The sequence below is a fragment of the Amblyomma mixtum genome, chromosome 10, assembly GCF_055824585.1.
Source record: "Amblyomma mixtum isolate Tamu chromosome 10, ASM5582458v1, whole genome shotgun sequence".
In the NCBI taxonomy this organism is placed as follows: Eukaryota; Metazoa; Arthropoda; class Arachnida; order Ixodida; family Ixodidae; genus Amblyomma; species Amblyomma mixtum.
The window spans coordinates 181,834,690-181,858,886 of NC_143021.1; the positions used below are offsets into that span (position 1 = coordinate 181,834,690).

Consider the following 24,197-nt stretch of genomic DNA (forward strand, 5'->3'; position numbering starts at 1 on the left):
GAAAAAAAATACATTACAGCACTACATACTGTTCACTGCACTGAGTATTACAAATTTCAACAATTCATGAAAACCTGGACGAAAAAGAAAAAGAACGAGAAAAGAGAACAAAAACAAAAAACTACAAATCAGCAACACAGAGTTCATGTTTTGCTGTCATGCTGACACATGTCATGAGCAAGAAAAGCTCATGACATGTGGGCCCTTCACTGAAAAATTAGGTCAACAATTACGACATTCGTGAAGTGCGTCATAAAAAATGTGTTCTCTTTTTTGCTCATGCAAGAAACTAGTGGTTCAAGTTTAAGCCACCTAGGTTTCTAGCTCTGCAGCGTGCCTACACATCATCATTTGCTTCAACTCTTCGACTCGCCTGCAAAACTGTACTTGGTACTGCGTTCTTTTGTTTCTCTCAGAAGAGGCATCTGCAAGCAGCCATAAAGATAAGACCTAAGCAGAGAGTCAGCGCTCATAACTTCTCTTTCCCGTAGACAAAGACAAGGCACCTAATTACTAAAAGAGAGATTATCTAGCAAGTAGGCCGCAACGTACGTGGAATTAATTTAGTTTAGTTTATTCAAAGTAGACTAATTGAATTTTCAAAGTTTTTGTAAAGTATCGAATTATTTTTATGGTCTAGTAATTTAGTAATGTAATTAATCGCCATCCGACAGTAATTTCGAAGAAAAACTCATTATTTGCTTTCAAAATTGCTTTCATTACTATGCACTGCTACTCTCGAAAGCAGAACAACGCGCGGGAAGAATTACGTAGGACTGTGCCTCCGGTACCACCCGTCTTCTCTGCTCACGCGTTGTTAACCGTGGGCGTTGAATGAGTAGGCGGGAGCTTTTAGGGTTCAAGCAGGCAGCGTGGCAGTTTTCGGAGGAGAAAAGAGGAGGCCAGTGACGGGCAGGGAAGAAAGAATTTTATCCAGGGTATTTACAATTTAAAACTATAACGTTAGGGCTCTCGTTGCTCAGAAAATATGGCGTCGTCGTCGGCGCTGGCATTGCGAGCATAAAATCCCTGGAATAGCAACCGAGGTGGGCCACCTAGGTTGCGTGACCTTGTGACGTCATCACAACCTGCCCACCGGATTGTGAGCAAAATAACCACCATGGCAGGGGTCAGTTAAATTTATAATGGGCCGCGAGAACTCAAACCGGCAGGAGTGACCTTACTGGCACAAGCCGCATCGACGCCAGCATCTTCCTTCTAAGGGCCATCGCTTAACCATTGTGTCAGGAGTGGTATAAAGACTCCCAGGGACCTATGAATGCGAAGTCCAGAGTGACCAATTTGCCATATATGGGCGTTAACATATTGAAAACATCGTCTCACGCCTCTAACGCGGAGTTTGTGTCGCCTCCAAATTTTTGTTACAACTGAGACGTGGCAGTCGCCGACCGAAAATAAAGCTCACCTACGTTCTCGACAGCATCGTCACACACTCTGCTAACACAGCGTTCCTGTCAGATAGTCGCGGCTTACGCCTCGCAGCCCGGACCCCGCACTCTAAGTCTGTCAGCACTGACGTGCAGCTGGCGCTAGGCCCCAGCTCGAAGCCAACCGGTATTTGGAACGTCTGTTTTGAAGCTGGCTTCCAACGATGTCTGCGGGTAGCAAGCGCTACTCGACCAGGTCGAAGCTATGTTTGCCGCCGCCCCTAATTTATGGTGACACGCGGGCCAGGATGCTCGGCGTGTGGAGCGCTTGGACAGATTTGAGTATTATCGCAACTTTGCCCTTGAGGTAGAAAAAGGGCTCAACAGCGTCCTATACCGTAAGCCGCAGTGCAGTGCACTTTAGCCCCCCCCCCGACACAAGTAGCAGCAAAAATGAGCTTTATTTGTAAAAAGTGCAAAAAAGGGTTCTGTTCTCTAACAATCCGCGCTATTTCCCTTTTAATTTGGTCATAACGTCAATGTGACGATGCAAAGCAGGTGGCAAAGCAAAATGCCCATCACAGGCACATCCGGTCTGGTTGCGGCACCACCGCTAGCCAGCGTCCTGCCTCCTCACCAAGTTCGGGTGAGTCATATGCGATACGCTGCGCCAATTCCTCCCACAAGTGACGTCAGGTTTCTTTTTCCGGGTCAGGATTAGCGGCGATATATCTGGTTACGCATGTGAAACTTGTCCTTTTCCGCCATATGTAGGCGTTACCTCCGGTCCGCCAGTCGTCTTTGGGCTCGAGACGCTGTTATGGAAGTAAGTAAATTTTTTTTTATTGCGCAAATATGGTCTTGAGCATAAGAGAGGTATATATTTCGACCTGGTGGCGATATATACAATATACATAATTGTGCAAGCCAGTATACATGTGCAAGCCGGTGTCGGCTACAAATGCCAACATGGCCCGGCATCGGGGGCCCATCGGTCCTGATTCGAGTGTCTGGTGGTCTGCTCGATAGCAACCCTGAATGCAGAAGTGTCGCTTCTTGCCTCCCGAAGTCCTGGGCAAGTTAGCATAAAATGAGCCAACGTCGTCTCTGTAGCAGAAGCGGGTTAGGAGGGGCAGTTCAGAAGGCGGTTCTGTGATGTGCAGCAGGCCCTGACCGCAAGCGTCCTGAACGCCACCACGTGACGGCGAGTTAAATCGCCGGGAAGGTTGGATCCACGCAGAGCAATGAAAGCACGCATGGAGCAGCGGATAAATTTCGTTTTGGCAATACGGCGTCTACTGCGGATAATTTCAGCGCAGGAAGAGGGTATGGAGCTTGCAGTTGATGGGACGCACTGTCCGCTTCCCTACGACGGTGTGTATTGGGTAGGCAAGTTAAATCATAGTTTTATTCATGGTTTTACGTCAAAGGGAGCCTCATTCAAATGCAGAAGACATAGAGGAATGGAAAGGGCAGGTGGCGCACGTCGCAGTTGAAAACTTGTCAGGAGAGAGCCGAGGCACTCCTAAGGTAACATCTTCTAAGGGCCCAGTGGTACCTAGTTACGCTCGTCGCCGTTATCCTTTATTCTGACGAAAATAGTGTATTTTTTTCTGCAGATAATTTAGGTTCCTTAATTGCTCGTGTAAATTTATGGCCTAAAAATCTACCTGACTGGCTTGTTGCAAATGAGCTTACGTTAACTGCTGGCAAAACAAACTACATTATTTTTAGTTGTTTTTACAGACCAGTTTATATGAGTAATGGAGTGATATTTCAATCGCGACCGCTAGAACGAGTTTGAGATTATCTAATGTTTAGGCGTCCTATTTCTCGAAAGCCTTCGCTGGTCTTGTCATGTTCACTTTATTAAACGCAATGTTGCACAATGCATTGATGTGCTTAACAGGTTCCGTCTACTGTTACCTTGTTATTTACGAGCTCTATTTCAATACCGTTCAATCGCGGCTTCATTACTGTTGAGTTGTATGAGGCACTGCTGGTAGGCGAAACTGGAAAGCCTATATTTATTACAGAATAAAGGTGTCCGAACCATTGAAACATACCGGTGCATGACTCAACATGGTTATAAGATGGAATCTTGGACATTCAATCCTTCTATAAGTTGCGTTTGCAGACTGCCTTTTTATATTTTAAAAGCGATCCACAACTTTTCATATCGAAGTGTACGAAGCATGAGCCGCACTACAAATTTAGGCAAACTGCTTTTATAAAATCTACTTGTAGGACTAGCTATGGGAAGCAATTATTAAGTTGGCTTATTCTTAACCTGCTAAATTTTTATCCTGATTTATTGGGCATTATGGAAGACTGTTCTTCTCTGCATGCTTTCCGAAAGCAGATGAATTTTTCTTACTTGCATATAAACTCAACTATGCTTGTTGGAACTGCGGTGCCATTATAATTACTGCTGCGTTCCAGGCGATAACCTTCATTCTGGTCATCTTTGTTTTGTCAAGCAAACACATTCGTGGTATTTTCTTTTTTTCAATTACTTTGACTAGTAGCAAGGGTGTGTTTTTACAGTCTGGTTTTATTTGGAATCACGGTATTCCTGTAGACTTCTGATGTAATGTTTTTTTCTGGGGTGTGTTTTTTTTGTTTTACGATATCCTTGCAGAATTTTGCTGAAATGCCTTTCGTGTCCATAATGCGCTGTATGAACGCAGTGTGTTTAGGAAATAGTCAGGTGACCTCATCATTTTCAATCAATTTCAAAGTAAATTTTGGCATATATGATGTTGAACTGATTGAGACCATAGAATTTAATATGTGAGTAAAGTAACCTATACGATAACGTTGGATCCTAAATTTCAGTTCTTTGCTTCACAGTAGAGCACTTCGGGTGGTGATTGCTTCCTAAGGCCTCCTGGCAGATATGAAACGACAGCACATTTTTCGTGTGTAGCTGCCCAAGACGTACTGGTGCAGGCCACCAGAGGAGGCAGCATGCTGTCTGTCACTCTTCAGCACATCCAAACTGTATATTCCAGTAAATTAGGGCTTATTTTACTAGCATATGTTTGCGTGTATATTTCACGAAAACATGTTCTTAGAGATAACCTTTCACGCCATGCTTCATGCTTGTAGTTTATAAGCATTCTGAAATGTATCACACAAGGCTGCACAACTGTTACCGAACAGTTGTCTTTACAAATAAGACCACCTAAATGTTCAAGCTGAAGGCGAAGTATGCGGCGATGGCGACTCTTTTGCAAAGGAATGCAACAGTTCATTTTGAAGCACGAAACCTTCTGCAGCCTTCTTTCAATAGGAGAGGCAGAAAAGGCTTTCATATTCATTCCGAGATTGGTAAATTATATCTGACCGTTCTCTGCTCATGGTTTAATTATTGCGTTGTTTTGCTTCCTCTCGTTTCAGCCAAAGAAACCAGTAGACGCGCACTACGCAAAAAAGCTATTGTCTCAATTTTTTCCGCAGTCACATAAAAAAGCTGGTAGTTTGGGCTCTGCTCACCAGATCAAAAATCTTCGTTGTACTCGTCAAGAACATTATCTGCTTCACAAACGCGTTGGCACGAAACTGTAATTTATTAAAATATTGCCTTCATTATTGAGGTGGGAAGGAAAAACATCTACTTCCCTAAGCCAAATCGTACATGTAGAGCAGGAAGAGCAGGAAACAGTCATTTTCACTGCATTTGCGATGCGGTGCTAACCACTGATAAGTAAGGAAAGGAAGGCTAATTTGAAGCAGTGTACAGAGATTTGGCGTGCCAGGTATTGCAGCAGACTTTATACAACTCTATCCGACTGCCGTTTTTGTTTAATTTTCTTATTAAAAAATTTGTATTCACAACGATGGCAACAATACTATTGAAACAAGCCTGGGCGCATGCATGTGCTGTATACAACTCAGGGAGGAATTTTGTCACGAACACATTTGACAAAATGGTCGCTGAGTACTGGCAAGGTTTTGTTTTGTGAGAGTAACGTAAGTAGAGATAATAATTTTGAAGCACATGGCACTTTCTTCTAATCATTAAACTGTAGTATTTCTTGTAGTGAATTTGGCGAAAAATGTCCTGTAGAATTGAGCAACAACTCGAAAAAAAAACGAAAAGAGCCTGTGGCCTTACAATCATTTTAACGAGTATTCTTATTATTTCGGTAGGCTCTGGCAGCGCACAACGTTAAGGAATGATGGAGGTGCAGACTGCGCTGAATCCCAGTTGCACTTTATTCAGAAAGAGAAAGCCCTCATAAAGAGCATTAGAGTTTTGTTGAAGTCGATGGTCAAATGTAATGCAAAAACATTCAGAATGAATGTAAAACTACAGTGCGAATGAAGAAACATCAATGAGAACCAGTTTGGGATGAAGGTACGCTGTACACGTACTTTCAGTCGCCAATACGCAAATCTATGAAACCAAAACGCTGGAAAGACTAAACATTTCTGATATTAAATCTCAGACAGGAGTAAAAACTTATCTTGAATTTCCAGCAGTCAAACTTGCACGTGTTTACAATGTCTAGACGAACGCGAGTTTTTTTTGCCTTCTTTGTGCAAATTTTCCCTGTTGTTTGATGGATTCGGTTTCCATAGTCTTACATGGGGTCTAATCCTGTCTTGAGCCGCTTATCGCCGTCATTCTCAACAACGACCCATGCTATTTTGCTGTGGCTGAAATGTAAAGTAAACTTTATAAAAAACAACTGCACAAAAAACGACGAGACAAGAGAAAAAAAGCACAAAGGAGGAGCTAACACTAAAACTAGTTGATTCACCAACGCCTCCTCCGTTCAACAAAAAACTGCACGCGCAAGAACAGCGTGAAGCAAAAAAAAACGCAACAAACTCGCCAACACAAGATATTCCAGCTCCTTGCGGTAGAGTTGGATGGACGCCTCTCTAACACGTTTGTCCGGCCCTAATATCGAGATTTCTAATCATCGCGTTTGCAGGACTTACAATGCTTAGCGAGATTCTCCACCAGTGTATCATCGAAGGAATTAGCAGGCTGTATTAATATTGTTTTCATGCACCATCCGTTTGCCCGACATACACCGTGCCACAGCTGGGCGGAAACTAAGAGATTACTTTGCATATGCAAGGCGCAAACTTATTGGTGGGGTTAGTGTTAGCGTGACGTCCCTCCGCCTGTACCCCAAAGAGCTGGAATTTCTGGGGCTTGCGAAATGGTTACGTTTTTTTTTTTCACTTTGTATGGTTGGTGCACATACACACTGACCAGACAACAGGTGATGCGGAGACAACTGCAGACGGGGACGCTGCCCAACCCAAACTACATATCTAAATCCATAAATAAAGATATAAACCCCTCCTGCCGCTTTTGTGGCGAGAAAGATAACTTTGACCATATGATCTGGGCGAGCCAAATCAGTAAGGCTCTCCCAGGACTCTTGTCTCATCCCTTCTAAGAAGCATGTGGCAAGCTCAGGTCCAGTGGTGACCCCGACATTCAGTCCAAGGCCGTCGATTGGGCCGGCGTCGCCAAAGATCCCAACGGCTTGCGGCACGCGAGCTAACATGCGTTAGTCCCCTACGCTTATGCGCAATAAAGTTTTGTCAGCCACAGCCTCAACTTCGTTGTTAAAGCAAAGTGACATTGAGCGATCAGCCGGTTGTTAGTCTGCGCCCGTTCTCTGTGCTTCTGCTGTCTTGTCCCGTCTTTCTTTGCACAGTTTTCGTTTTTTATAATGTCGTACCCGCTAGACCCTCACCGCACTCTAGTACTGTAAACTGCTTTTCGCGCAGGTTGTCAACGTAATTTTTGGGCTCACGAAGCCGGCAATATAGGCACTGGTCCTTCCCTTCCATGTAACATTTCCCGCAGCATAAAGGTATATGGCGCACCATTCTGGCTTTGCCGGATACAAAAGGAGTCTTGTGGTTCTTGAAACAGTGGTGTTTCCCATACAACTCAGTGATCTTACACAGCCTCGATAACTTTGTGTGAGCTGTGTGCTTATAATATCTGCTTCACCTTGTGCGGTAGCCTGTGCTGTAAGGGTCTCTGTGTTTACCGTCCACATGAGCCATGGACAGTCTTGTTATTTTTCACTTTTCTATATAATTCATTATTCATCGAGATTAAAACTGACCCCCGATGCACCTGCTACCTCCAATTCAACTATCCTTTCATGAAAACTGCTTTGCATGGCTTGCGAAGCGGGAATGCATTTATGATTCACAGGTTAACAACTCAACTTAACGCAAGTTCGTAATGTGCCGAGCTGAGCTCAAGCTGAGGTTTGTTGCCCGCGGATCATACATCCAGAAGACTTCCCTTCAAAAACCTAGCATTTGTGGGGACGAGCTTTACTAGTCCCCTGTGGATCGCTTCCCCGCAATGCACTCTCCTCAGTTGTGTTACTTTAACCAACAGGGAATTGCGCTGGCGTCGCAGCGACATGAGCGCCACAGATGGCGTGTTGGCTGCGCGCGTGCGGGGGAGAGACGGTTCTCTTTGGCTCGGGAACGGGAAGCACGCTGACATTCTGCGCGAGGCTCCGCTCTACGCCGGCTTGCGCGAAGACTCGTGGGGAGGAACGTTTATCCGCACCTCGTCCTGTCCGGATGCGGTGTTTCCCCTTGCCCTAGCGTGGGCGAACATTCCGTCGTAACCGTGCCGGTGAATCGGACGTCCTCGATCACTCAGCGTATTTGTTGCTGGGTAGCGTTATTGTTGTTTTATCAATACATGCCTGTTTGTGTCACGCAGTGTGTCGTTCCTTTGTTCCCTCAGAGCAAGGGCCGCCGTGGACGGCGTACGCTCGGTAGCGTACGCAACCACGGGGTGTGGTCCGCGCGGTTCTGAGCATGCCAGCCGCGGTTAAACGGGGAGAACGTATTTATCTCTCCAACTATTAACACATCTGGCACCCACATTATTCCCACATCTGCTCTTGGAACATTAGACGACTCTGTTCGGTTCGAAGAAAGCTTTGTTCGCACATGACAAGTGCTTGGCCTAGCGTGAATTTTGATTGCTAGGATCTGCGGCATGCTTTCTTGAGTGCGAGGTGTATTTTGCTGCATCAAGTTTGACCTTTGCTACATGCTCAGCGCAGTTTTCTTTCAGTTTTTCTTTTCAGGAGTATCTTCAACACGAGAACCACGTGGTCCGCATCGAAGGAGCTCGAGGTATAGTGCCCGCGCAGTTGCTTATCCCGAAGCGAGTGAGTACGGAAGCCGCGTGGGTGGTCCGAGTTTTCTTTACATATTTTCTCTACTCTTTCTGATAGCCTGGGGCCACGGGTACCGCTGCGAGCTCATTGGTAATGCAGCTCGGCACAGGGCGCTCCGACACCGTCCGATACGGCGGGCGCCGACCGCTCAGAAGCTGCTTCGTGCAGAGAGTAGGGTAGGACCACCCAACAAAGGTGTTGTCTCCTCGCGGATCCGCGCACGTAACCAATTTCGGGTGTTTCTTTTGTTGGGGGTCGTCGTAACAATGGTAGTGAGGCTTTTCACAGCTGCCTGCACCATGTTGGAAAAGACACGACCACCGGCCCGGTGTGCTGAGAGGGGGGGGGGGGGGGCGCACTGCGCTCCCCGCTCGTTTTTTATAGCCTCGCACGAACCGAGCAGTCTCGGTAAACTCAAGAAAGGGCTTTGTTCACTCGAACTAAGCGTTTACACAGCCGCCCGACACGTGTTGCTAGCGGGTAGAGCATTGAGCCACGAGGCCTTTACGGACGCTGTTTCCCCTCCCGAGACCTACGTTATAGGCATGCGGAGTGTGTTTCGGAAATCTTGCAGATCCAGTGGAGCCACCCAGGCTTGCTGTCCTGTGCACATCGTCTCGCTGCCGCCTGCGGCGACGGAGCTGCCTCTGTCCTGTTTGGAGCATCGATCCCGGGCAGCCATGGCGAGACCAGTCAGCAGTCACCTCCAGCAGCTGTTACCCTGGCGACAACTGCAGAGCCCTGGCCTGCAGTTCGCAACCGGCCTTCTCTTCGCGGGCCTGCCGACACGGAGTACACGGGCCATGCGAGTCGTCCCAGCCGAGACCTTCACGCCGCCTTCGGAATACCGCGGAAGTGTTGCATGGACGCTGTCCCTGTGACCTCCGCTGCAGGACCGGCCTCAAGCTCGTGAAGACCAGGAGGCTCCTCCATAGCATGTACTTGCAGGCGCTTGGTTCTATTTAAGGTTGCGGGAATGTGGAGATGCGAATTGCTCGTCCCTTGTGGTTCGCTTCTCCGTAGTGCACCCTCAACTCGTCCCAGGTGGTTCGCTGCGCCGCAATGCACCCTCCTTAGTTGTGTTACTTTAATCAACTGTTGAGGGTGCTGGCGTCGCAGTGATACGAGCGCCACGGATGGCGTGTCTGCTGCGCGCGCGAGGGAGAGAGACGGTTCTCTTTGGCTCGGGAACCGTGAAGCGCAGTGACGTTTGGCGCGAGGCTCCGCTCTTCGCCGGCTAGCGCGAAGCCTCTTGAGGAGGAACGTTAACCCGCACCTCGTCCTGTCTGGCCGCGGAGATTCTGCTTGCCCTAGCGTGGACGAACATTCGCTCGTAACCATGCTGGTGAGTCGGACGTCCTCGATTCCTCAGCGTATTTTGTTGCAAGCTGGCGTTATTGTTGTTGTATCAATGCATTCCTGTTTGTGTCAGCCAATGTGTCGTTGCTGTGTTCCCTCAGAGAAAGGCCCGCCGTGGTCGGCGTGGGCTCGGTAGCGTACGCGACCACGGGATGGGTTCCGCGCCGTTTGGAGCGTGCCAGCCGTGGTTAAACGGGGAGAACGTATTTATCCCTAAAATTCAAAAACCCACAGATCCTAATATAGGAAGCGAATAGGTCTGCTAATCTGCACTTCAAGCATCAATGGAAGCAGATGAAACAGCTAACGGGAAGTCGATAATATTTGCGATAATTTTGGGAAGCATTACTGCACTAAAGAAAAACAAGAACACCTCCGTATCTAAGTATTTTTATGACACTGAACCTTTCCGGTGAACTCTAAAGTCTATTTATAATTTCGTTATTAAAAAGTACCTAATGGTCTCTATAGCTCTCTTAAATCCTTTTGTAACAACAGGAGGTCCGTCGCTCGTTTTACAGTTCCTTTATGCGTTGAACAAAACCACAAAAGGAATTTTTCTAGCCTTCCTTTGCATTCCCTTTTTTTTGTAGAGAAGGCTTAAAAAAGTAGCCCTAGGCTTGTGCTGTCGCGTAAGAAACTTTCTGCTTTTCGCTTATTTGCAAAGAGTAAGCCTTCATCGACGTCGCAAAATGGACGAAAATCAGCGCAACTTAGAAGTGCAATTGCTGAATATAGCATAGAACATTACTCACCAGTACACCTGCAGGTACAGCATACTCACCTGTATACCGTGAGTATCGAAACACCAGGAGCAGTGCCAACCGGCGTGACGGGGCGGCGTTCCTTGAATCGTCCACCGCTGCTGCTGTGTTCCAGTGTTCGAAAGATTCCTGTTGGCATAGTTCTCCATTCTGCGGAGGCGCAGAAGCTCGTTTCCGTACACGTTGCGGAGAAAGGCCACTGTGCAAGCGCCGCCCACGACGACTGGCTTTCCTTTTTCCCAAAAGAAGCCGTACAGGAACCAGCGCAGACTCACAGCCACCGGCTCCCCGTAGCCGTCATGGTGTTTCAAGAAGAGTAGCACGTCACGGCTTGGTATTTCATCGGCATCGGCTATCATGAAAAGATCGTCGTCCCGCAGCAAGTGGTTTAGCATGCGCTGACCTCTGCGCCAGATGGACCTACGAAAGTAGTTCTCGGGCGCCCACGGATTTTCGTCGCCGTCATTGAACTCGCCCACTGTCAGTGGCAAGATCTTGTGCGCGTGTTCGGCCAGAAATCCGGCGCTCAGGTTTGACCGCAGGTGCAGAGGCTTGACGGTTCCGAAGAATGTGAAGTTGGACTCGCAGACAACGTAGTAGTCGACAGCGTCACCCAGCTCCTTCACTCGAATTTCTAGCAGGTCCAGTTCGTGGTTGAAAACTAGGCCGTTGATGATGACACGTGGTCTGGAGCGACGCTTGATGAGCCCCTGGGAGTACCACACTTGAAACCATTTAGTTGACCACACAGGGTCTGGAACGGAACACTCGTCACCATTCCAACCCTTGCGGCAGACACACTTCTTTTTTGCAAGTCCCGGCACCGTACCTTCTTGGAAACAGTTGGGCAAGTTGACATGGGTAGAACTGTTCTTGCGCAGTGGTTGAGAGTTCCGTGAATTCCAGTGTACGTACGATCCTTTAGAAGCATTCTCGTTCGCACGGATCGCTGAATGTTTTGGAAAGGCCTTAGGCCTCAAGTGGGTCTCCAAAAGTATTTTTTCCTGCAAGTAATCGGTTCGCCACGCGACGTTCCTGTGAACTGAGTACCACAAAACTGCGCCAGCAATGAAACCAGTTATACACAGCAAAAATAGCAGCTTCCATAGTTTCGCTGAAAAGATCATGGAAGTGGATCTGGTTGCCCTAACGCCGTCGCACAGAGGAGTATTTTTTCACTGTTCTTTGGTAAAACGCATACGCGGCTCACAGCACATACAGCTGTTGACCAGCGCTCCACAGCTGTTTGTAACTGGACTCGTGGATAAGAGCAGTGCAAAAAAAGCAGAAAGTTACGACAGTGTGGGCCTGACGGCAGAGGAAAGGGCAGGAATGTGTCAAGCCGAAAGTGCGTATTATTCGCTGGCTCGCAATTGAAAGGCAATATTTTGAATGCGCTCGTTGCTCTTCACCCAGATGCTTACATTTACTTGTGTTGTGTGCAAACAAAGTGTTGGTAACATGTTCGTTTTGAGAGTGGTAGTGCTCTTTTGCAGTGCCGTCGTTAGGCGTGAGAAACGTCTTCTTCGGGCGACTACAAGCTGCCACAGATTTCTAAGAGAATAATTTACAATTCGCCTGAAGAACGCGGGAATTCCTGTAATGCTTTTACTGAAACATGAACAAAGTTTTGATTGCAAGGGCATTGCAATACATCTGTCAATCACAGCAGCAGTGGCAGCGAAGAGAGCAGCAGCTAAAGGCATCTTCCCCTATTTGCAGCTACAGGGAAGGTCCCCTTTCCTGGATTGCTATGTCAGGACCGTTTGGCACCGATATAAGCATATGTGCCGTCAACACGAGGGGCGGTGCCCTTCCGTCATTTCCTGGAGATAGCGCCACAGTGCTTCCGCTGGCCGGCACTGACATCACTCGGGATTGCTTAAAAAGGACATGGATCTGAAAGCCGGCGGTCATCACAGCAGCAGCGCCAGAGAAGGGAGCTGCATCTATAGACATTTTTCTGCGTTTACAGGTTAGTCCTTGGGACAGACGATATTGGTTCCATCTAACGTAGCCTGCTGTCGCTGCTGCTGGAATCACTCTTTATTTGTATTGATTTATTACTTTGGTTCCCCATCGAACGTGCCAAACTGCGTCGAACTGCCCAAAAGGAGGGGTGACCTACAATCAGAACTTGAAGCTGAGATTTATAGCATTGCAGATAACATTTTTCACAAGGTAGTATTGAAGTTTCAACACTCAGGAATAGATATTTTCAAACGAAGAGCCAGGTGAACAGTGTCGAGTACAGTGTGGCATCCCTGAAACAGCATGTAGAGGAGTTGCGCAACGAGAATCGCCTCCTTGCAGCTGACAGCCAAGTGTTCAAGTCTAGAAGCATTGAGATAACAAGCAAGATTGCTGGTCTTGAACAGCATTCAAGAATAAATAACATTGAAGTGAAAGGCGTTCCTTGCATACAAGGCGAAGATTGTGTAACTAACACACAAACCATTGGCGAAAAAAGAGATTCCCAGGGACTACCGCTAACCACAATTCGGCTCATCATGTTCACAAGAAATCAAAGATCGGAAAAACATCCTGGCCCGCTCTTTCCCGATCACCAAAAAAGCAAATTTTGTAAGCAAAGCGCGGAATGCTCGTATCACCTTTTTCTCCATTGATGTGAGGGCATGCGAGTATACAGTCTCTTTTTTGTCAGCAATCACCTGACTGCGCGAAACAAGGCATTATTCTCTAAGGTTCTGTCGCTGAAGAGGACACGTAGAAGTTCCTCTGAATGAACAACTGCATGATTAAGGCTCAGAAAACGACATACAGTACTGTGTACCACACCACAAACGAGTCCAACCTGTCAAACATAATGTAAACCATTGGGCCAGTATGCCTCGGTTACTTTTGTTCTCCCGATGTCGTCCTATTTTTCGATCAATCAACTGAAGAACTTCATATTGGATGCCACTTGCTCAGCAATACATGTCAATGCAAGAACAGAAAAAAACTGTGATGCTATTTACGACTGACTTTCTGTGTTCCCCAATATTTTCGATTATCGGAATTTCAACAAACTTGGTTAATTGAGCTTGATAAAAGTTCTCTAAGCATGGTGGAGCTGCATTACATATATCCCATCACTTCACTTATAAACGACGAATTGACATAGAATTGAACATACCTCGCGGTGAATAAGTTTGGGTGAAACTTTATCCCTTATTCTTAGACATCTATAATACAAAATTAATTTCTGCCTGTATTTACCGGTCATCGTCACCATCAGTTTTCGAATTCTGTACCGCACTTCACGAGAAATTAGGTATTCTCTCATCTGAAAATGCAAATCTCGTAGCAGTAGTCGACGTAAACATCAATCTCCTCAATTAATCTGTTCTTGATAGCATAAACTACAGGAGCTCATTCCATAGCTTTTGTCTCGAGTGCATCATCAAGGTTCCAGATCGATGCACTACTTCTGGCAGTAACACACTCATTTTCATGCTTTGACATATTTATTGTCCCTTCCAGAAGGTGGCGTCCTTCAAATAGACATAATAATAATAATAATAATAATAATAATAATAATAATAATAATAATAATAATAATAATAATAATAATAATAATAATAATAATAATAATAATAATATAATAATAATAATAATAATAATAATAATAATGGTTTATTTCCACCAAATCAAATACAATTTGATGGAGGAGGGGAGAAAAAAAGCGGCTATCCGCTTGACGGAGTTTTCCTCTCCTGTTCAGACGGCAGTGACAGAAAACGAGGAACTAAATTGAACATCAAGTCATAGATGAACAAAAACATCAATATAAGCAATGTCTGTAACCGAACCGAATACACAGAAATCAAAAGGGGGTATCAGCAACGAAAAAGGGGTATCAGCACAGTAGACGACCAGTCATCAAATAACAAAAAGGGTGGAGAGCAATTCATAAAACAGGAGTTGATGTTATTAGCACTTAACCAAATGAACAATCATATTACGCAGAGAGGAGATGGTGATTTCACGGAGGTTGACGCCTGCTTCAATTAACTGGTTTTGTAAATACGGCAGTTGGTAATTAATTCTTTGACGACCGTAGCTAGTTCTTGTGAATGGTAAAACCCACTGTGGTTTGTGGCGATGCGGATATGGTGAATCGGACTGATGCAAAGGAGCCATAGAGGAAATGGTGTCAACATGGCGCTTTTGCACAACTGTATACACGCGCAGCAGTCTGTAAGCATAGAGGTTTAATATGGTGATAATGTTGAGGTTAGTTACCAAATCCTGAGTTGTGTGTCAAACGGGCAAGTCATAAACTATACACAAGGACTTTTTTCTGAAGTACTAATATCTTGTGTAAGTTAGTATGTGTTGTTGTTGCCCACACTAATGTGCAGTAGTTTAGGTGTGAACAGAACAGGGAATTATATAAGAGAAGTTTGACTGTCTGTGGTAAAATATGTCTGTGGCGTGATAGAAAACCTATAACCTTAGATGTCTTCAACATGACATGACTGACATGGTCATCCCACAGCATATTTTCGTGAAAATAAACACCAAGTGATTTGAATGATTTTACTATTTCAATTTCTTGTGATTTATAAGAGAGAGCTAGTTCTGCACTACAAGTTTTATTCTTCGGACGGAAAATTACAGCTTTGGATTTTGACACATTTATTGCAAGAAAATTTTAGTCTGACCATTCCTCTAGATTCTTTAATATGCGATTAGCATGCATGTTTAGGTCGTCACAGGCATCACCAGGTATAAGGATAGTAGTGTCATCGGCATAAATGACAAAGCGGGCGGAAGTGTCAATAGTTACAATGTCATTAAGGTAGAGATTGAACAGCAGAGGGCCAAGGATGCTGCCCTGAGGGACACCGGTATTAACTGAGCGTTGTGATGATTTGAAGTTTCTAATCTGAACATATTGTTTTCGAGATGATAAATAAGATTTCAAGAGATGCAAAGCTTGTCCTCGTATCCCGTATAGTTCAAGCTTTTCCAAAAGAATACTGTGACTAATCCTGTCGAACGCCTTCGTGAAATCCACAAATATGCCTAGTACTAACATTTTGTTTACAAAATGTTCTAATATATATTCCTTTTCGTGAAGAAGGGCTAGCTCTGTTGATTAATTCTGTCTGAATCCATACTGTGAACTAGTAATTATGTTATGAGATTGCAGAAATTTTTCCATTCCTATTAGCACGATTTTTTCTAAACCTTTAGAAAATACTGGAAGAATACTAATTGGTCTGTAATTACCAAAGTCATTCTTATTACCCTTTTTATACAGGACAGTCACCTTTGCTATTTGCATATCTGAGGTGAAGGTTGCGGTTTCTAGACATAGGTTATATATATAAGCAAGAGGAGTAGAGATGTATTCAATAATATATTTCACTGGGCGAATCTGGATGTTGTTGACGTCACAAGAAGTGGAGTTTGATAATTCATGGAATGTTTGTATAATTTCGCTTTCATCAACAGGTGCAGGGCACCTAGAGATAGATCTATGGTGCAGTTCAGATGCAGGTTGAACATATTGTGTGAAATGAGTGTTAAATGCTTCGGCTAAGTTTTCTCCTACATAATCTTTTCCGTCATGGGTCACCTTATCAATGGTAGCGTTGACATACTTGGCATCAAGGCATCGCAGCTTTTTCCAAAGTATGTCAGGACGGTCGACTGAGCCAAAGTAATTCTCATAATAATGTCTCCTTGCATTGCGGATGTCATTGTTTAACTTATTTCTGTATTTCTTAAATTGCTCAAGAATAGAAATGTTTTTGATGCAACAAAAGAACTGTACAGTTTGTTCTTTTGTTTTATACGCGCAAGTAGCTCTAGTGATATCCATGGTTTCCGTACGTTCCTACCTCTTCGTTTGTTTTTAAGAGGGAAATGCTTGTTATATATAGAGTTAAACCTTTCTGCAAAGGCTTGATAAGCGTCATTCGCGTTGGTTTTGTTATATACATCGTTCCAGTTTACACCGCACATCTCCGCACGAAAAGCGTCGAGGGATGCTGCTGTTATGACTTGGATAAAAGATGCATTCTGCTTTCTGAATTTGGGTTTCACAGTCTGACAGAATAAATAGATACCCATGTGGTCACTCAAATCACAACAAGTTACCCCAGATATTATGGATGAAGGATTGATATTGGTGATAAATAGATCAAGAAGTGTTTCGGAACTGGAGGTTATACGGGGCGGCTCTTTGGTAGTAATCGCCAAACCGAAGCTGCGCAGAATTATACCGAAGTTGACACTATTTGCTGCATTGGATAACATGTCTATGTTAAAATCACCGCTTATGACTAACTCATAATTATGTTCGCTTATAAAAGTAAGAAAGGACTCGATGTATTCAAAGAACAAAGAAATGTCACCGCTCGGTGGTCTATAAAACACAGAAAACACAGTATTATTGGTTATTACAGAAACAACTTCCACATCTGAAGACATATAACATAGGTCTTCCACCATGTCACACTCAATTCGGTTGTTAGCAAGAATACACACTCCTCCACCTCGACGACAATCACGGTTCATAGAAAACGTTGAAAATGACGGCAAATGGAAGTTATTCGTATTCAGCCATGATTCTGAAATCATAACAAAGTCAAACGAAAAGCCAAAACTCTGGAGTAAAATTTGAAACTCATCTAGTTTGTTGTTTAAGGATCGCACATTGAGATGGAAGCATTTCAATACAGACGAACACAGCCACTGTGGGAGCAACGTGTGGCTTATAGCACTGGGTAAGAGATAACGTACACTTGCAGCCATGATAGAAGTTGTGGTATGGCATTGCACTGAACAGGAAATTATCAGTTGACAAAGTTAGCTAGATCGCGTGCATCGGTAACAACCTGCACGTTGTCGCCTTCCTTCTTGCGGATGAGGACTTTGCCGTTTTAATACCAAACAAATCGGTAGCTATTGCTTTTGGCCCATTCTTTAGTTGTTGAGAAAAGAAGCTTTGCTCGGCGTGTCAGGTTGTCACAGATGTACAGATTGCTGTCCTTCTCTCGGAGCAAAGCTCGCTTTTTCATCCACTCATCTTTGAGTGTTTGCCTTTCAAAGCGCACTAAAATAGCAGGCACTTTACTTGGCTTGGATGGGAGCCTATGACAAGCCTCAACATCGCTCTCCTCGACCTCTGCTAAATCAACTAGTTTAGCCACCTCATTGACTTTCTGGAGGATGTTTTCCTGGTCAGTTACCGGCACGCCATGTATCTCCAGATTCGTTTTCCTGCTCCTAAACTCAAGGTCATTTATATCAGCATGCAGCTGTCGTATTTCTTCACCATTATTGGCGTTTTCTACATGTTCGAGCCTTTTCTTAATCTGTACAATCTCTTTATCCTGGTTGTCAAGACGATTTAGAATATCATCAAAGTGATCAGACGTAGTTTGAATTGAGTGTTCAATGTTGTCGACCTGTTCCTTAAGTGGCAAGAGGGCGTCGAGCTTGCGACTCAGTTCAGCGAACGCGGCAGCTACATTGAATTCCTGAGACGCGTCTTTTGTATTCGCCGCGCCACTACGGGAAGCCGCTTTTTTGCATGTCGGACAAACAAAATTTTTGCGGCAGTTCCCACTTCTGGTCTTCGTAGACGCATCTGTTAACCCTGAACAATTTTCTGCGTGGTATGGGTATGCGCAAACAATCTAGCAAGCTTGGCAGCAGCAGTGGTTTGAGCATACGCAGCGAAGAAAAGTGTGGAAAAAGTACCACAAACCTGGGAAAAGAGCACAGGGACTTGTCAAAAACGCCCGTCCGTAGCTCGCCACTGCCGCTGCCGAACTGCTGTTAAATGGGGGCGTAGCCAGTCGACGAAGATAACGCTGCGCAGTGTTTGTGATGCAGGATCCAAAAGCCACCGATTCCTGGGCGTCCAAGAAAAGCAGGTCACTGTCGTTAGGTTCCGGCCCCCGATGTAGCATCAAAACAGCATAGCCAGGGGCTTTCAAAGCTTGTGGCAGCAGGACTCGAACCACACAAACCTGGGAAAAGAGCACAGGAACTTGTCCAAAACGCCCGTCCGTAGCTCGCCACTGCCGCGGCCGAACTGCTGTTAAAGGGGGGCGTAGCCAGTCGACGAAGATAACGCTGCGCAGTGTTTGTGATGCAGGATCCGAAAGCCACCGATTCCTGGGCGTCCAAGAAAAGCAGGTCACTGTCGTTAGGTTCCGGCCCCCCATGTAGCATCAAAACAGCATAGCCAGGGGCTTTAAAAGCTTGTGGCAGCAGGACTCGAACCACACAAACCTGGGAAAAAAGCACAGGGACTTGTCAAAAACGCCCGTCCGTAGCTCACCACTGCCGCTGCCGAATTGCCAGGACAGCTCAAAAACATCACAGATCATTTCACGATATTCTTTCCCAGCACAGCTCAAAACCACAGAAGACCGATATACAGTACGATTGTCTTGGATAAAGAAAATTGCTTGACTGCAGTGGCTGGAGCTGACTGGCAGTCGATTATGTTATTGCATGATCCTCAACAAGCGTCTTCATAGTTTTAATCGCTTGTGACCTCATTACTTATTCCGACTCAGAAATAACAACGTGTAAATAAAAACTGGCTTCGCCACAGAAACTTTGGCTCACAGAGAGCCTTCTAAGAGCACTGCACAAAAAAGAAATCTGCACAAAAAATTAAAAAGGCAGCCTTGAACCTTTTGCTCGGTGCAAGAAATATAAGAATACCTTGTCTGCGCTATTAAACACAGGAAAAACAACTTATCCTGAACAAAAGTTTCTTGAGTGCGGCAACAATATGCAGAAAAAGTGGAACATCGCTTATTTGTTTTTACATACTATGGGTCCAACCTCGACCAAGATAGGAGTGGACACAACATCAAACTTGTGGCTTACACAGACCAGCACGACCAAGATACATACAGTACAGTAGAATCAATAAAATAGTGTTAACTAAGTACCATCATAAAATGCAGGTGAAGAATTGCAGGTAATAAAAGATTCCATTTATGTACATTATATTTTCATATGTTTAGCAAGGCAGACGGAAAATTGTTCTCGGGACATTGCATTTACAACTTTGTTTGGCAGCCCATTCCATTTGGGCACTGTTACAAGAAGAAAGGAATGTTTAAATCAGTCCTTGCGAAATTTCTCTATTTGGACACGTTTACTATGTTTATTACGGCTTATGAGTGTTCTTGTTTCGTTTATGTATCGCTCTTTTCTCATACGCCCTAAGCTATTAATGACGCAATAAAAAAGTTTGTAGCTTTTCTTTTCGCCTCTGAGAAAGGAATGGCAAATCAGCTTTCGCATAAAGGGGTGTCAAGGAATCCAGCCTTCGGTATTGAGAGAAAATGAAAACTTTTTGTTTCCCTTACCGACAACGTTATCGATATGTTTTGCCCAGCTGAGGTTTGAAGTTATGGTCAGGCCGAAGTATTCGTATTCATTTACCCGCGAAGGAGGACGACTACCTTGCAAGGCATATGCGTAGTGAAACGGCTCAGCCTTGTGAGTAATCGTCATGCAGACTGTCTTTTGCGTGTTTAAGGTCATTGACCATTGATTACACCAGTTCTGTATTTGAAATAAAATATTGTTTAGATGCATTTGGTCCCTATTGGATTGAATTTCAGTACAAAAGATGCAGTCGTCTGCGAATAGCCTTACGTTTAGCGGCTAATCTTGAATCAGGTCATTTATATATATATAAGAAATAAAAGGGGGCCAAGAACTGACTTTTGTGGCACCCCAGACAACTTCACATAAACGTGACTTCTTTTCTCCAATGCCAGCATACTGTTTACGATTGCTGAGAAAGTCCTCCACCCACTGAAGTGCGCAATTATTTCTGAGAACAGCTTTTAACTTAATTAGAAGTTTCCTGTGATTAACCTTATCGAAGGCTTTTCTGAAACCTAAAACCAAGCATCTATCTGACCCCTGCCATCAATTACTTTATAAAAAACATGCACACATTCCATTAGTTGCGTCACCGTTGATAACTCCTCCCGCAACCCGTGTTGATACCCACTAGAATAACTATTGCGATTTAAATACTCGCGAATGTGTTATTAAATATTCTCTTGGAATTCTCATGTACAAACTTGACAACAATCTAATCTCTCTTCCTCTCATATCACAGTGTTATCTTGTAAATGCGAACATAACCCGGTTCGCATTCAATAACAATATTGTCCTACCTAAAATATGCAACAATTACGGGAAACAGCCATTCATTTCTCATCAATTGCTGTCTGGAACCCTTTACCGATAGAACTAAAAAATGCTTATTCAATCTTCAACTTTAAAGCACAATTTAAACGATTAATTCTTAGCAAGGAGCCGTACATGTTACTAATTCGCTTCCATTTCTTCCTGCAAGCGTTCTGCACTGCCTCCTAACCTTCGTTCTAATTCAGTAACTGTATATATGTCGATAGTCCTTTTTAGCTGATTTTATTTCTCTCCCATGTCCCTGCTTTAAGTTGTATCCCATATGTATATATTCAATTCTATATATTTATCTGACGTTTCGTAAGCTTTTAAATATTCTACTCGATGTTTTTAATTAGGAGGTCCCATTACATTATGACTCCTGGACCTGCTCCTGCATGATATGCTCAAGTTATCACACGTATAAGCAAATAAAGACTTCTTCTGATTCTGAATATTAGGCCGTTGACATATAGGACAAAATTTTCACACTCCGTAAAAGCGATATTGGAATATGGTAACTAACCGACACCGCGCCTGGTTTCCGAAAATAATCTGAAAGACTGCAGCATGCAAAAAACGAAGTTTAATCGAGCTGAAGAGCCTTGCATACGAACATGCATTGATAAGTTGAGAGCCATGCACACAGACTGAGTGTGGGAAAGAGATCCTGGCTTGAGGGGCTGTTCAGCACGGGCTACCTGCACGTCCTGCTGCAAGGCGTTGCGAACTATTGCATGCTTCTTTTACTCAACAGCGTTAAGATACCAGTCAGAGAGGAAACCACCGTACTTGTTGGTGTTAGTGCCGTGAGTCTGCATTAGGATCTCAAGAAAATCTTGATTGGTAGAACAGATCGTGACGTCATTGGTTCAGATAGAACAAAACAATTGTTTGAGTACAGTTGTGGTTCCGAACTCGTTTTATGGCTCCAATGTCTTTATCACATCCAAGGATATAAAATAGTTTGCTGAAAACAAAATCGCGGTATTTAGTTTGGATTCCAAACAATGACACTTGTGTGGCAAATCGCGCATGGTACCGCTCGGCTATTGAGGCATGTTCGTTCGACTTGTATAAAAAGATGCCTTGCGTGCTTTGTGGTGTATCCGGTTGTCTAGAATTGCTACTGAGGCATGCTAATAGTATGTATAATTGCAGAGAAATACTAATTAGGAATGTGCCAAATAACTATTAACACTGTCGGCCATACGGCTGGTGATAAGGAGGTGCTTAAGTTTGCCCCTGATTTTATCTTCTTCCTTCACGTTCGTGTTACAGAATGTGCAGTTTAAGGTTCTTATGCTTGTTTTGTATGGTCTAGTTATCCTTGTGGATGTATGTGCATTTGAGGAGAAGACAGCGCGCAAGCACGCGTGCCGCGAAGTAAGGAACCATCGCTTGTGCCATTCTTCTTTACTCGTTTTGTGGTTAGACGCTAAGCCTTTCCCTTAGATGCATTAGCAATTACAGCCCAAAGCTCTTCCCTTCTCTTTGATCGGCATAGGCTTCTATTGTATTGTATTTTTACCAGTAAGGTCCTGTGCTGATGATGCACCGTTGCTACCAAATATTTTTTAGTGCAAAATATTTTAATGGTGGCCGCCAACTGCACTCGAAGTGTGCGGTTTTATACAAACCACAATCCTCCCGCACATGCCTGGGATTGCCAGCTCGAGTCGAATCCAGAACTTCTATGTAGTGTCGCAGGCCTTTTCTAGGGCCAATAATAGCCGAAGAAAAAGAGTAGATTAAGGCATACAAATGAATAAGAAAATGAGCGTCTCCAAAAAAACTGAAGTATCTGTAAGACTTTCACCTGAAATCTTCCTGTAGATTACATTGATTTCGAACAAAATGGTAGGTTCCCGAGCACTTTTTTATTACCAGCCCTGTTGACCGTGTACGAAGTTATGAGTCCTGATCTACGGTCTCTCCCCTACTTAAAACGCTCTAAGATGAGCTTTTAAGAGAACTCGTCAAGGCAACATGGCTATAGAAAGGGGATTCTAGCGCCATTTTTCAATGTAAACGCAAACACTGCTCATTTTTCATATTGTATTAGCAAAAAGATCTCATATTAGCAAAAAGATTAGAATCTCGAGCGCAGTGACTTCAGAATAATCTGCGAACATAGCGTGGTACCTCCGATCAGGTACATCCTGAAGCTCGCTGTTTAGCGTCAGAGAGAATTACATTTGATTACTGTATCCTGAATATGCTGTAGCACATTTAATTTCCACGTTCACTTGCGAGAGTTCTTTTCTCTCCAGCGGCTTTATTTTTTTTTTTCTCAGCGTATGGATAATACTGAAAAATGCATAATGGCTGTCGATTATACTAGCAATTTTTTCGGGAGTTGTCTGTAAACTGCGATTCTGCATTCTCTTGCATGTGAATGAGGCAAATTGTTAAGATTTCATTATTTTACCATAAAGGTTTTCTACTTTTCTTTCAAAGAAACTGTTCCTTGGCCCTGTTAGTCTTGGAGTGCAAATTCTGAAGTTTCGGGTGTACACGGAAGAAAACAAAGTCCAATATCTCCTTACAGTTTTCACCGGTTTGAATAATTTACTTCTCTGGGTTTAGCGAGCACATTATTTGTTTTACAAAACGAATAACACTTTAAGCATACGTAATAATGATACCGAAAAGATATGGACGACAAACATTTTATACGGCATTCCGAATTGTGCCCCATTAAAACACAACGAACGGTGAAGGAGGGCACGAACTGCTCTGTCCATCTCGTTCATTGTGTCGTGTCTTTGATGCGATACAATTCGGAAATTATCGCCACAAGCCCAAATTTTCACGGTGCATGTCAGGTCGTCTATGCGGAGTTCTGAAATTTCTTTAGTATGGCATTCCGACTGAACGCCGACCGAATGGCTGTGTCCGGCGTCATGGTTTATTGCTAAAAACTACTAATGTGTATAAGCTGACGGCGGCTGGTTGCTTCGAACTTCCCACTTAAAATCTGTAAATTCTTTAGTTGAACATAAATCAACGTTTACAGGGCTAATTTTAATGCATAGCTTGGAGAAAAATATCTACATTTGTCTCTATCGAGCAGTCACCTCCCATTGAATAATATTAGGATATTCTGCACCTTGGCCAGGGTAATTGTCCCGATGACCAAGAGTAGTTGCACTATGTTTACTGCTTCAGTGATTCAATTTTAAGCTGTAGATACCCTTTTTTAACGCATGATTGCCATTGTGATGAGCAAAAACTTCGTCGAAATTTACGCCTTTGGCAGGTTCGTGGTTCGGAGGATGCTATTATATAGAGAGGGT

General features: G+C 44.2%; 1 protein-coding gene across 1 annotated transcript in view; it reads right to left on the reverse strand.

Moving 5' to 3' along the window:
- Positions 1-13,933, reverse strand: part of LOC149327903 (beta-1,4-mannosyl-glycoprotein 4-beta-N-acetylglucosaminyltransferase-like) — a 19,598-nt gene extending 5,665 nt beyond the window's left edge. The window contains exons 1-2 of the mRNA XM_089564994.1: positions 13,927-13,933; positions 10,725-11,653 (exon numbers count right to left, since the gene is read on the reverse strand). Coding sequence (XP_089421120.1) covers positions 10,725-11,653; positions 13,927-13,933 — 936 coding nt within the window. The remainder of the gene's footprint in view (positions 1-10,724; positions 11,654-13,926) is intronic.
- Between the last annotated feature and the right edge of the window lie 10,264 nt (positions 13,934-24,197).